Source organism: Phaseolus vulgaris, chromosome 7, assembly GCF_051622355.1.
Source record: "Phaseolus vulgaris cultivar YP4 chromosome 7, ASM5162235v1, whole genome shotgun sequence".
NCBI lineage: Eukaryota > Viridiplantae > Streptophyta > Magnoliopsida > Fabales > Fabaceae > Phaseolus > Phaseolus vulgaris.
In genome coordinates, this window is record NC_143504.1 from 11,936,264 (window position 1) to 11,950,705 (window position 14,442).

A 14,442-nucleotide genomic window follows, 5' to 3' on the forward strand; every position below is an offset into this window, starting at 1 on the left:
ACAGCACTGCTCAAACAATGTATCTGTTGTTAGTGCATCTATAGATGATCCCAAGGTCCAATATAGTGAGATGAAAGTGTTGGAAATGCTGGATTAATTGGTCACAAATTTTACACCTACCCAATTATAACACATAACCTAAATACTATGAGACACTTTACATTCAATGAACATGTGTGTAACAATTTCCTGTTCAATCTAACCTAGCTCACACAAGGAATTAGGTAAGTTTATTCCCCTATAGATGAGGTTAACCTTAGTAGGAATTCTATCTCTAAGCAATCTTCAGACAACATGTTGTGATGCTCGAGATACTTTTAGCTCACCTTGCAGGATTTATTTTAGGAACTTATAACTTGAACTCACAAAATATAGTAGATTTTATTCTCCCCTCCATTCGCATACATCATCATATTCCTTATTAAGGTATGTGGCTCGAAGCAGCTGCATTAGTTCACCTTCCCAGAAAAATATGTTACGTCTCCAAGGTAGCTTCCACTTCCATATTCGATTGTACCACCCAATTGACTCTTCAATTGTTTTATCCTTGCCCTTAGAGATTCCATAAAGTCTAGGAAATATGTTTTTCAAAGGTTCCTCTTTAACCACACGTCCTCCCAAACTTTTACTATATTTCCTCTTCCTAATTTCACCTTACTTTCCTATTGAACTAGTTATCTTCCTGATTTTGACCACACACCTTTTCTCAAATCTCTCCGCCAAATTGATTCATCTCTTGCTCCTACCTCTTCATCTAGTTTCCTCCAAGGTTCGTACTTAAATTGTAACACCTCTTTCCATAGGCCTTGATGTTTTACTTATAGTCTTTATTTTCACTTAGCTAAGAAAGCAATATTGAATTTATGAATATCCTTAAATCCCAGCTCTCCATGCTCCTTTGGCTTAATTAGGTCCTCCCATTTAACCCAAGCTATTTTTTATTCATCTGACCCCCAATCCCAAAGGATCTTTTTATGTAATTTATCTATGTCTTTGTTGACAAACTTAGGAACTCTAAACATAGAAAGATAAAATAGAGGCAATGCACTAAGTATAAAATTTATTAGGCACAAACGTCTAGTAAAGAACAACAACCTACCCTTCCACTTAGAGCTTATTTATGATGTCACTTAGCACTGTATCCCAAAATTGTACCTTTCTAGGATTACCACCCACAGACATCCTTAAATACTTCAATGGTATATGCATATGATTGCAATTCAGAATTGTAGATAGATTTTGCAGTTTAACATTCCTTATCCCTATAGCTCTTATGCTACTTTTGTGGAAGTTTATTATGAGGCCAGAAACTAACTCAAACCCTCTCAAGATACTCTTGACCACTATATCCTGGTACCTAGCCTGACATAAGAATAGTGTGTCGTCAACAAACTGTAGCAAGCCTACTTCCACATTATTTTTCCCTACAACTATTCCTTCCAGCAGTTCTTTCTTATTGACTTGTCTAACCATGTCAACTAGCCCCTCAACAATTATTAAAAACATGAAAGGTGACATGGGGTCTCCTTTTTTCAAACTTTTTCCAGGTTTGAATTCATGGGTTGGAGTATCATTCACTAGAAAAGATATAGATGCGGACTCCAAACAAATTTTGGTCCACTTTATCTATTTATCACTAAAACCTAGCCTAGCCAACATGTAGTACAAAAACTCTCAACTCATCAAGTCATATGTCTTTTCAAAATTTATTTCAACAATAACTCCACTTTTCTTTGCTATTTTCAGCTCATCTACCACCTCATTTGCCACTAAAATGCTACCTATCATGCCTCTTCCTTTTAGAAATGCATATTGAGTTATATCAATTACATTTGGAAACATCTTATTCAGTCTACTAGCTAACACTTTAGATATAATCTTGTATATGCACCCTACTGAAGAAATTGGTTGAAAATCATTTAGTCTCCATAATAAAGGAAGCATTACATCCTCTAGGTATATATCCATTAGTGTAAGAAGAATTTATAGCACGACTAATGTCCTCCCTAACAACATCTGAGTAGTTATTCTTTATAAAAGAGAAATTCAAGTAATTAGGTCAAGGACTCTTAGTGCTACCACATTCACTATTGCTTCCTTAATCTTTATGTCGTCTATGTGTCTAATTATTATCCACAAATGTTAAAGTTTGGAAATCAACAATCCCTAGTTGAACATCGCTACTAGGCCTAACACTAAATCTTTCTTCAAAATAGTTTAACAACCTCTTTAACAGCCCCCAACTCCTCACACACCAATTCCCATGAACATGTAACCCTTTTAAAGTGTTCATCATATTCCTCTACTTAATCATATTATGGAAATATTTAGAGTTAGTATCTCCTTGTTGATTTCTCGTGGTCGAAGCTATTTGACAGGTGCAAGAGAATTATCATGCTATTCCAGTTTTTGCTATGTAGATTTTTAGTGTTGGTGTGCTTTGTAGCAGATTTCAAACATTTTGCTTTGCTGGTAGCTAATGCGGAAAAAGTTAGTATGCTGGGCAACTTAAACATGCCTCTTGTTGTGCTATAATTGTAGTCTTTTAGTTTTAGGTAGCTAATAGACTTTGATGGTAAAACATGTAATAGGGTTGGGACACTCCTAAAGTGTCCCATTTACCTTAATTCATTTATTCTTTGCTAATAAAAAAAAATCTCCTTGTTGCAACCATATCGACCAAGACTTCTATTTCATAATGGAGTTTTTTTTCTATCAAATACACTTTTCATTTCACTCAACAATTGCAACCTCTCTACCCTCCAAGAGTCATCCATCCTATCTAGATCCACAACTCTTGCCATGATATGTTTCTTAACACTTGTAGTTATCCCAAAAACCTCCACATTCCACCTTTTTATGTCATGTTTAAGTCTCTTGAACTTTTCTTTTAATCAACTAGATAATTATCATCCCCTATATACACAATCCACTTATCTTTTTAAAATGTAATTGTTTTCGAAAAATTAATATGCCTATCTAGAATTTAATTTTAGGAATTCTTCTAGTAATTTTCAATATGTTAATCTTTTTTCATTAATATATTTAACTAAGCACTCTCGCAATGTAAATAATGAAATAGCAATAACTATATGTATTATATATATCCTATATTTTTATTTTTTTTATTGTGAGTAGAGTTGCACGATCTTTTTATAAACATTATTATTATTATATATATATGGATAAAAAAATTTGAATATACTAATATCACTTAAATATCATTAAATAGAAATCAATTTTAGAGATAAAAAATAATTAATCGCTACATTAACTAAATTAGATACTAAAAAAATTATTGGTATCTAAATTAGTTTCAATTATTAATAAATATTTTTTAAATTGGTATTTAGTTAGATAATTTAGAAACTATTTATCAATAATTGAAACTAATAATTTTTTAATCTTTTAAATAATATTTAATTTAGTTAATATAGTAATTAATTATTTTTTTTCTAAAATTAATATATTTGTTTAATGATTTTTTTTAGTAGAAGTAGCGTATAGTATAATAACTTTTTGTACTTATAGTTTAATTAATATTATAACGTTACACTAATCAAGAATCTACATGATAAAAGTTGACATAAATTGTCAAAATGAAATTTATATTAAAAATAATGCTAGAATCAGATATAAATATTACTCTGTACATTATTTTAAAAAATTATTTTTATTATATGTACTGTAGAATCATTCAATTCATGTTCAGAAAATGTATTCGAAAAGAACTTAGATATATACTATAGACAATATCACTAAGCTCTCATATAAGAAAAGAAATAACATTTCAAAACTTCGAAAATCATTTTGGGAAGCCTATCCCAAATCGTTTGATTGATATAATAACAGTATATATTGTAGTTTATTTCCAACTATGCAAAGCAAATACAAATATATTTCTAATTTTTTTTAGTGAGATAGGTCCAGAATTTCAATATATATATATATATATAAATAAAATAAAAAACTATAGAATTAATTTGATGTGTGATTATGTGTGGACAATTATAATGTTGAATAGGGAAATGAAATGTGTATAGACTTTAATGATTTTTGTTTAACTTTTGATGGCCAAACTGCTTATGGAACCGTGTATTTTTGCAGGCTTTGCAAGTGAAGAGATCTAAGACTTGCCTTTTAAGCTAGGGCTACTAAATTACCCTACCCTGCTTGCTTCTTTTCTCACCATGCACCACCACCAACCAATTTCAACTTCTTTTTCTTTTTTCCAATGCAACAAAATATCACTACTCTCTTTAATATTATTGCACAAAATTTTACAAAAAAAAATCAATTACTATTTTGATCACTCTGAATGTACTATTTTTTTAGCAAATATTTAATTTGTTGGGAAAATTGTAAAGATGTCTCAAATGATTTAATTTTAAAAGTCAATACTGTTTAAAAAAATTGTTTCTTAGATGACTAATTCATAAAAAAGTAGGTTGTTTTTTAAGAAAGAAGAAAGAAAAAGATGGAGAGCTTGATAAACTTTGCCACTTGTCAAAAGTAAACGGAAACATCTATTATTCCTCGGTGTTGTGTGACCTTTTCAAGTTCTAACATTCTGGTGGACAATATCTTACCAACCCATTTCAAAGTGACATATTTTTATGCATTCTTTTCATACACAAAAAACATTTCTTATTTATTTTTCTTTAGCTAACAAACAAAACAATTTTGTCCTGCAAAAACCATGTTATTGTTGACTGCACTTTGCTGTCTCCCGAACTCTAAGTCAATACGTCAACAAAATAGAAACAAAGTTGAATTAAAATACAACGAAGTAGAAGAAGTGGTTACCAATGAAGATCATACAGTCCTACACAAGAAGGTTACAGAATTAAGATAATCGATCCATGGTTGAACAAGAATCCATATGAACCAATGGTTTGCATATTGTTCATTGAAAGTGAGAAGATAAGATTAATAGCTAGGAATGATTAATTTGATCTTGGAACATGATGAGTTGGTAATAATAATATATGGTAAAAGTGAGAATGATCAGAACTTTAGGTTGGATTAAACTTTAAGATTGAGTTATAGCATATAGTAGCATGGCACGTAAAAATGAAGGCACTGGTCCATGATTATAGAGTACATTGTCTGAATTAAGTGTGTTGTGTTTCCTTATTTGTCCTTGGTGGAAGGTTAATTAATTTAGGGTGTGATAAGCAGGTTTGAAAAGGTGAGGGAAATGGAAGCAGTAGGTTATGGGTGAAAGGAAGAGACATATGAAGGGAGAGAGAAGGAGGAGGAGTGTGTTCCAAGACACAATGATTACATGGTCTTGGGGAAGCATAAAGGGTGGCGTGGACATAGGAAGAGTATAGAAGAACGTGGGGGGCTTCACCGAGGTACCAAGGAAAAGGAAACGCCAAAACCTCAATGCCCTAAAGCCTACACTCAAATTCCATATCACTAATTCAATATCTTACTATTATCTTATTAATTAATTGTTAAATCAATAAACAATCTTTCAACAAATTAATTTTTTTTTAATATAAAATTGTCTTACTCATTAAAGAATGGAAATTTATTATTAGAACTTATATAAAGCAGAAAAAATCTTTAGAAATATATATTTTATATTTATCTTAATAAAGTATTTTTAAATTTTTTAATCAATTTTTTTTTAATACTGTTTAACATTCTTCTTTAAAGTATTTCTATTTTTCATATTTGTTGATAATTATGAAATTATATTTTTTAAATTAAATAAATTCAGTTTCATCTTTCATTTTTTTTATTAAATTTTTAACTTTATTTAGCCATTCTCTCTTTAGTGTAAAGACTTCGAGCATCTATCAGATGTTTCTTTTAATTCAATTAATTTTTTTGTTGATAAAAAAATTTATTTTATTGTTATTCTGAAAATTTATAAACCAAAATTTATCTTATATAAAGAAAACTTAGAACTTTGTTCATTCATTCTGTAATCTTATACGTTTCAAATTTTGTAAATTTTCACTAAATTTATAATTTTAAAGAAAATTATCATTCATAATTATTAGTTCGATAAAAAAAAAGGATTCAGTATTTGGTTATTTTGGGGAAAGGAAAAATTACGAAGGACTAATTTTTTTTAATTGTAAAATCAAGACATAATATCATACATATTTACATTGAAAGGATTTATAACGTGTAATTAAATCTTAAGCTTTTATTTAAGATAAATATCCTTATATATTATTTTGAAAAAATATATTAGTGCAAAATATATTTAAAATTTTCCTTAAATATTAGTTGATAAAATATTTGTAAGGTAAATTTTCAAAATCATATTCCTAGCCAGATGTTTTTGCTAATCATTGTACCAAATAAAATAGTTAAAGAATCATTAAATGATTACTTTAATAAAATCGTGATATTCAATGAATTAATAAATTATACTGAGTCCCTTTTTTACAACATATTGATAATTGTCTTAAGGACACCGGATAATATTACTTTTTATTTAAAAAACTATGACGGAAATATATTGTCAATTTTAAATAGTATATTTTATAATTTTTTAAAACATGAATTAAATTTTCAATCTGTTTACTTGTAATTTATTTACCATTATCTTCAGCATATCTTAAATTGTATGGTTTGTTCATTGTTAATTTTTAATAAAAGCAATTAAGTAAATTAATCGTTTGATTTGTTAATTATTAGACATACTTCTAATTGTAGGATGTTCTTAGAAGGGAAACCTTGAAAAGATATAGAAACGCTTTTAAATTTAAAAATTATAGAAAATGGCACTTTTATATATGCACTTACATTTTTTAATTGTTTTAATCGGTGTCTTGAAATATTGGAGAGTAATTAATTTAATTTAAAATTGTTATGTTTAAATAAATTAGTTAGTAGGAAGAGAAAGTGTAAGTAATATTGATGGAATAAAGAGAATGGTTGGTTAAGCATGATGATACTATCAGTCTTTTTGGTCGTTGCTCGGTCGACAATCTGTATTGTGTGCCTTCACTACGCTTTGCTTGTGTTTCCCGTCCCTATCTCTGCCTCTTTCTCTCTCACATACATACCCATTCTAATTTCATAAATAAATTTTACCAATTATTAAATAATTAAATCAGTAAACCAAAAATACTTTTATCTTTATTATATAAAAATAAAGAATATTAAATGAACTTAACTATAACAGTTAAAAGTGTTTTAATATTTAATGTGTAACTAAAATGAAAGGGAAAGTACAGATACATATGTATAGATACTTAGATACGTGTATAGGTATGATATAGAGAGGCGTAAGAAGAAAGGAAAGTGAAGTAGCAGCACTAAACAGTCTCTGTATATGATAGAGGGTGTTGGTGCGCAGAAGGCTGCAAGATTAGAACCAAAAAAAAAAGAAAGAAACCGAAAAGAGAGCAACAAAGAAGGAAGGAAAAGGAAAGTTTTGTTGAATGTAAAAGGATGGTAACCTTGCCCCGCACAAAGGTTTGTGGCAGAAAAACACTACTAAGTGAAAGAGATTTGACATTGAGGCAGAAAGAGAAATCCAAAGCATTTGGACTTTTCTTTCACCGCCCACCACCACAAGAGAAGGAAAGAAACAAACAAACAAACAAGCAAGGAAAGTAACTCATTCATCCCAGCATCATACAATTATAAAGCACTATTGGATAATCACTAATCACACTTCAGACCCTATTTAGCTCTCTCTCTTCTTCATTTTTGTATTTATTTTATTTCTACACATCATTCACCATGCTTATTATTATTCTCTTTCCTTTTGAAATATTTCTGTCTTTTATCTCAAACTATATACTCATGATGGTAACGGGTGTGAAAAAAAGGCCCCCCGTTTTTCAACCCACGTTGTCCCTTGAAATACCCTTTTCATTTTTATTCCTTGTGCAAGTGTAAAGCAAACTTCTCCCAACTCTTTTATTCTTCCAAACCAAACCTCCTTTTTCTTACTCACATCAGACAAAACAATACAAAAAACAATAGACCATACAAATACAAACCCACCTCAGCTTCTGACATTTGAATCTTCATTTTTTTTTTCTTTCTTTTAATAATTAATTCTCCTCTCCAGCAGAATATTGTTATATATAAAGCCTTGGAGTTTGTATTATCCTTCAATAGAGTTCCATATAAAACAGGAGGCTGCAGCAGCTGTAGACCCTAGGGAAATGATACAGGAAGATCAAGGGCAGTGTTCTTCTCAAGCGATCAATAACTACCACCAGGCCTATCAAGAGCAGCTTCTCCTTCAGCAACAGATGCAGCAACAAAACAATGATATCTTTGGTGGAGGAGGAAGAGCCGGGTTGAACATGTACCCTGGTGAAGTCTCTCAAATCATGCATCAGCCTTGGTCTATGCCTCATAATCAGGTTCATCACCCCTTCAACCCGGTGAGAGAGCATGACCCTTTTCTTGTCCCTCCCCAACCTTCACCCTATGCAAGTTTGTTCAACCGAAGGGGTCATTCTCTTCAGTTTGCATATGATGGTTCATCTTCTGACCATCTTAGGATCATATCAGACACCCTCGGACCGGTGGTTCAACCCGGTTCAGCACCCTTTGGCCTCCAAACCGAGTTGGCTAAGATGACTGCTCAAGAAATCATGGAGGCTAAGGCTCTTGCAGCATCCAAGAGCCACAGTGAAGCTGAAAGGAGACGCAGAGAGAGAATCAATAACCATCTTGCCAAGCTGCGCAGCTTGTTGCCTAGCACAACCAAAGTAAGTCTAATTAACTAATTAATTAATTCTTCAAATTATTCATTGATTAAAATGAATTCACGTATTATGAATCGTGGATTACTTACTAGTGTGCATGCGTAACTAATCATCTCAACAAAAAATCCAAGATCTCAATCTCATGCTTTAACCAAGCGGGCCTTCTAACATGTGTACAAACATGTCTGTATAAACAACAGTGCAAGAATGTGTTTTTTCTTTATGAACTTTTTCATTTCAAAGAGTGGTTTGTAAATCTTTGCAAGATTATATTTGTTACTTTGGCATGGTAACTTGGTAAGTGAAACAACAAAATCAAAATATAATAACCTTTTAGAAAATAAGGTGCAAAGATTGTCTGGGTTGTTTTTGCCTGCTTTTTTTTACCAACCTTTTCGGCTTTGTAAGTTGTTTAATTTGTTTGCACGATGCTCTTCTTTCTCTTTTTGGGCTTAATTTCTTGACACTAATGACTTTAATTATGTACATGTGTTCGGAGAGTAGTCTCTATGTGTGTGTGGTAGTTCCGAGGAACAGCTAGAAAAAGTACTAGTAATAAAAGAGGAAGAGAGAAAAGCGTATTAGCGTTAATGTCGCTTGGTTGGCATGATAAAGAGGAACCAACTAGCAGTGGAAAAGCTTCGCATGGAAATTTCTTGCCGGATGATGTTGATCAGTCAAACTCAGTTTGATAATGAAAAGAATAAAGCCAGAGACAAACTAGCACCCTTGTCAGTCACAAACACATACACACATTCACATACACACACACACTATCTATTCTATATAGCCCTTTCAATATTTCATCTCATCTATCATATGCTGCATGACACTTCCACCATTCAAAGATACCCACTATTTCCATTTCACAATCATCACGCCATTACCTACCAACCTCATATAACATCTCCAAAGCCCCACCATGATATTGTACAATTAATTTCAGTGCTTTGTTATCATATCTATGATATAATTTCTTTTTGTTTGTTCTTTCTTGTAGACAGATAAAGCATCATTGCTAGCAGAAGTGATTCAGCATGTGAAGGAGCTGAAGCGTCAAACCTCGTTGATAGCAGAATCGAGTCCGGTTCCTACGGAGGCTGATGAGTTAACTGTGGTGGACGAAGCTGATGAAGATGGGAAATCTGTGATCAAAGCCTCTTTGTGCTGTGAAGATAGGTCAGATCTGTTCCCTGAACTCATCGGGACCTTGAAAGCGTTGAGGCTAAGAACCCTTAAAGCTGAGATCACAACGCTGGGAGGGCGTGTGAAGAACGTGTTGTTCATCACTGGGGAAGAAGAAGACTCAAGCAGTGGCAGCGAGGACCATAACCACCAACAACAGTACTGCATTAGCTCAATACAAGAAGCACTTAAGGCAGTAATGGAGAAGAGCGTGGGAGATGAGTCTGCTTCAGCAAATATTAAGAGACAAAGGACCAACATAATATCAATGTCCTAGAACGGATCGAGGTCTTTATCAATTTTATTTAATTAAAGGCCTATGATTATCATTATTATCTACTTAGTTGTTATATATATTTACATATTTTTTGGGGGTGTGGTTTGTTTTTCCTTTTCTTTCTTTCATAGTGTGTGCTGGAAAACGTTATTACTATATGTATCTTCTCCATCAACATCATCATCGTTAAGAAATGAGGTAATGATATTGGAGGATTTTTTTTTTAAATGTGTGCTTTGTTGCTTGACACATCTTGAGTCCACACTCTTGTAGTGAAACCCTGAGAAAAGAAAGATCCAGGAGGGTATATGGGAAGTGGAAGAATCTTTTTGTTGGAAAAAAAGTTCTTCATATATAAGGTGGAAGAATCTAACCAGTGATCTTACTATATATTCTCTTTTCATAGTTAATTTGACAAAAGAAATATATTTACAAGAAGGTATATTAAAAATATTCTTAAACTTGGATATGCAGTAACTATGGCCTAGGGTCTTCTGTATTGATATGATGCATTATTGTAGCCTCCTCTCTGGTGCATCACATTATAATTATAAATGTCACCATGGAAAGTTGGAAAGTTGGTAAAGTAATAGACATGTGATAAGTTCCCGAATAAGATCATTGGAAATTAACCATACCATTTATCCTAGTTCACTCCAACAATTTCCAAGGCATAATATAAATCTATTTCAACCACATAAAAAACATAGATAATAATGGTTGAATAATGCATACAGATATCAGGTTTGCAAACCTAACTAATACAAGAATAAGTTCATAAATACTATTGAGAGTATCTTTAATAAATTGCTATTTTAACCTATTAATATATTTATACAATATGGTGCACTTGGCAACCTAAAAAAAAACACTAGTATTTAAAATTGATAACTGCTACTAGTGTTTTTAAAAAAAAACAATTCTCAATTAATTATAAATAATTAGTTATTTAATAAATACTTAAAAAAGAAAAAATGACTGAAATATTCAAAATAAAACAATAAAATAAAATGTTAATAAGGATAAAACAGGAACAAATTTGTATACACCAAATACGAGAATTCTTTTATTTATATCGAGCGGTGTTTTATGTCCGTGGATCCGATTTTTTATTTTTATTATTATTATATGTATATTATTATTGATATAGTAAAAAAATATATTAAATAAATTTAAATTTATAACACAATAAATTATATTAAATTACATCATTTGTTTCAATTTTAAGAGTGATAAATCATTAATTTTGATTTGTTATTAATATAAAACTAAAAAAAAAGAATATAATAATAATAATAATAATAATAAAAATAAAGTAAGATGGGAAGCTCCATTAATAAACACTAAGAAAAAATCTATTTTTTAATCTTTTTTCTCATCTTTGCAACAATGCCATTTTGATTTGAACTAATATAAAACTAAAAAAAAATATATAATAATGAAAAGAGAAATAAAATAAGAAACTCCACTAACAAACTCTAAAAAAATATTTATTTTCTAATCTTTTTCCTCTCCTTAACGCATCCATCATCCCCGTCGACGCCCACATCAACCATGACATCAAGATAACTTTGTAGATTTGCAAAAATCTGAATGTTCTATATTCAAGTAACGGAGATATTTTGTTTCTCTATCTTCTTCCTCTTCCACCTCCACTTGTGGTACAAAAAAGAAAAATAGAGTAAAAGAAATAAAAATTAGGAGCATTAATAATTAAACAATCAGAATTTATACAACCGGTATCGACATAACAAATAAACGATAATAGAAATATATTTAGATTGGTGAGAATGAAAAAACAAACTAAGTTTTTGTGGTTTACATCCTTTTTTATGTTTTTTTTTTCTTTTGTTCTTTTTTCCGTTTCTGTCTCTTTTTCTCACACTTCTCCCAAAGTTCGTTTGTTCGGTATCTTTTTGCCCATTTGAGGGAGTTAAAATAATGTCCATCAAACTATGTTTCAATCCAAAATTTTATTTGACTCATTTTTATTTGACATATTCTTTTCAAATAAATGTACTGCATGTTTCTGAAATAGTTTCTTTCAAATTTAATATTAACATTTTTTTAGTTTTAAATTTAAGTAATTATAAAATAACAAAAATAAAATAATAAAATAAAATATTGATATAAAGATAAAATAAGAATAAGTTTATATTTATACCAAATTATAAATAATTAAGAGGGAACAATAAAGTTTTAAAAATAATTAAAAATAACAATTTTAGAGTTTAAAATCTCAATATTAAACAAAACTAAAAACAAACAGTAATTTGACAATTGAAAATATTATGTTAACTTCAAATAATGGTAATCACATCTATAAAAAAAATATTTAAAAATTTAAAAAGGGATTTTTAAATTTATAATCCAAATAGCTTTAATTGCACAAAGGAAAAAAAATACATTTGTTTATAAATAAAGTATTTTATATATTAGTTACACAGTTGTATTTACGAACAGAGTATCGAAATTTAAAAACCAAAATTGATGTGGAAAAACCGCTTAAAATTAGTTTAAATTCATTTAAATCATAATACTTGAACGATAAAATAAAAGAAATAGACCAAATAGTTCATTATTTTATAAGTTTACATAGTATAAATTATTTAAGTTTCATATATGAATATAAAATATAAAGTGTTTATGTATATATAATAAATATAATAAATAACATTCAAGTTAATATAAAGTTAACCGGTAAAAAACTCAAAAAGACTAATTTCAATTTAAACTTACATAATTTGACATGAACTAGGTTAGCTTAAGATAAAAACATATCACTGTTAAATTTCTAGGACTGTTCATTCATTAGTTCTAAATAATTTCGTTGCAGTATGTGAAATCCTTTATCAAAAGAGTAATCTGAATGTTAATCACACTTTTTACTTTTTACTTTTTTTCTTCATTTAATTTATTATATATAATATCACATATTATTTAGAAAGGATATAAAATAAAGTGTAAGTGTAAAGGCACTCATTCTCTATTTGTTTACAAGTATAATAACTAAAGTAATTTCTTTCAATAAATGTTTACAGATTATTGTATGTATATGCTGGATTTATTGAAAAATCCTTAAACCACTGGCCAAATCTATAAACAAGGCAGATTAAAAAACATAAGAGTTTTTGTAAGAACCACTAACAAAATTATTTTCTATATAGTCAAAAAAATGATTAATAGAATGTGGAAGATAATTTATTTATAGATAAAAAAAAGTTCACTTTACGTAACCCAATTAAACTAATTACAGTACAATGGATTATAACTCTAATATAAGATATTTTTCCTTCATTATAATAAAATTCAACTATTACGTACCCAATCAAAAGGTTAACTTGTTAAAGTCTAATTTATGAAGTTTTGCATATTTTATGTTTAAACTATGGTAATTAATCAATAAATATATACAAAAAGTGATTTACTATAAAATATTGCATTAACAAATATTAAAAAATGATTAATCCATAATGTGTACTCTAAAATAATTATAATTTAAATTTCATTAAAATAAAAGGGGTTTAAACTCATAACTTATACTAATGTTTATCCACAAAATTATGTTAATGTAATTTAAATTTCAGCAGAAGCATTTTGGAGCATACGATAATTTTCTATATTGAACAAAATTTTCAAAATATATGAGATGTTTCTAAAATAAACTTTCCGGAATATATTCTTAAATAGAATTTCTAAAATAAAAATTTTGGAATAAACTAGGATACGTATAATATATTTTAGAACAAACTTTTTTGAACATTTTTTTTTCTCAGTGGCATGGAAAACAGAGGTGTAGTTGGAGGTGTCATGCTGAGAGCGGTGTGGTGCAGCAAGGGAGTATTTTAACATTTTTTTTCTTTCTCTTAGTATAGGGTGCAATTAGTAATTCTGTGGATGCAAGAAACAAAAGTCACTTTCGCAATGTTAATAAGTTTTAGGCCTTTTTTGTAGACCTCTTTTTTTTTTTTTACACCCAAACCACTTGTTCTTATTCATATTTTTTTTCTGGTTCATTTGGTTTCTTTTTAGCCTCAAACCATTTGTACGTTAATTGTATCGCTGTTTCTTGTGTATACCATTTTTGTTTTGTTTTTCATAGTCCTTAAGCAAACTAGTTTTCATAACGGGCTGAAATAACACAAAACTTGATTTCAACAAAGTTGAAATAGAGTTGGGTCCCAACCTTAAAAACGAATACGTTTCGAATATTAGTTTATGGAAGAATATTTTCGTAAAAATGTACTAAAATAGTGAGCACAAATTCATATCCTGAATTTT

The 14,442-nt window shown here is 29.6% G+C and overlaps 1 protein-coding gene across 1 annotated transcript; it reads left to right on the forward strand.

The window, feature by feature from the left end:
- The first annotated feature begins 7,288 nt into the window (after window positions 1–7,288).
- On the forward strand, window positions 7,289–10,389 carry LOC137828269 (transcription factor bHLH30). Its single transcript, XM_068634760.2, has 2 exons — window positions 7,289–8,702; window positions 9,700–10,389. The coding sequence occupies exons 1-2, from the start codon at window positions 8,148–8,150 to the stop codon at window positions 10,159–10,161; spliced, it is 1,017 nt and encodes a 338-aa protein (XP_068490861.1). The 5' UTR covers window positions 7,289–8,147; the 3' UTR covers window positions 10,162–10,389.
- Window positions 10,390–14,442: the final 4,053 nt, after the last annotated feature.

Excerpts from the sequence above, each read along its gene's own strand:
- LOC137828269 (XM_068634760.2), top strand. The coding sequence starts at position 8,148 with ATGATACAGGAAGATCAAGGGCAGTGTTCTTCTCAAGCGATCAATAAC. Across the intron at positions 8,703-9,699 it reads TGTTGCCTAGCACAACCAAA|ACAGATAAAGCATCATTGCT; the intron begins GTAAGTCTAATT and ends TCTTTCTTGTAG.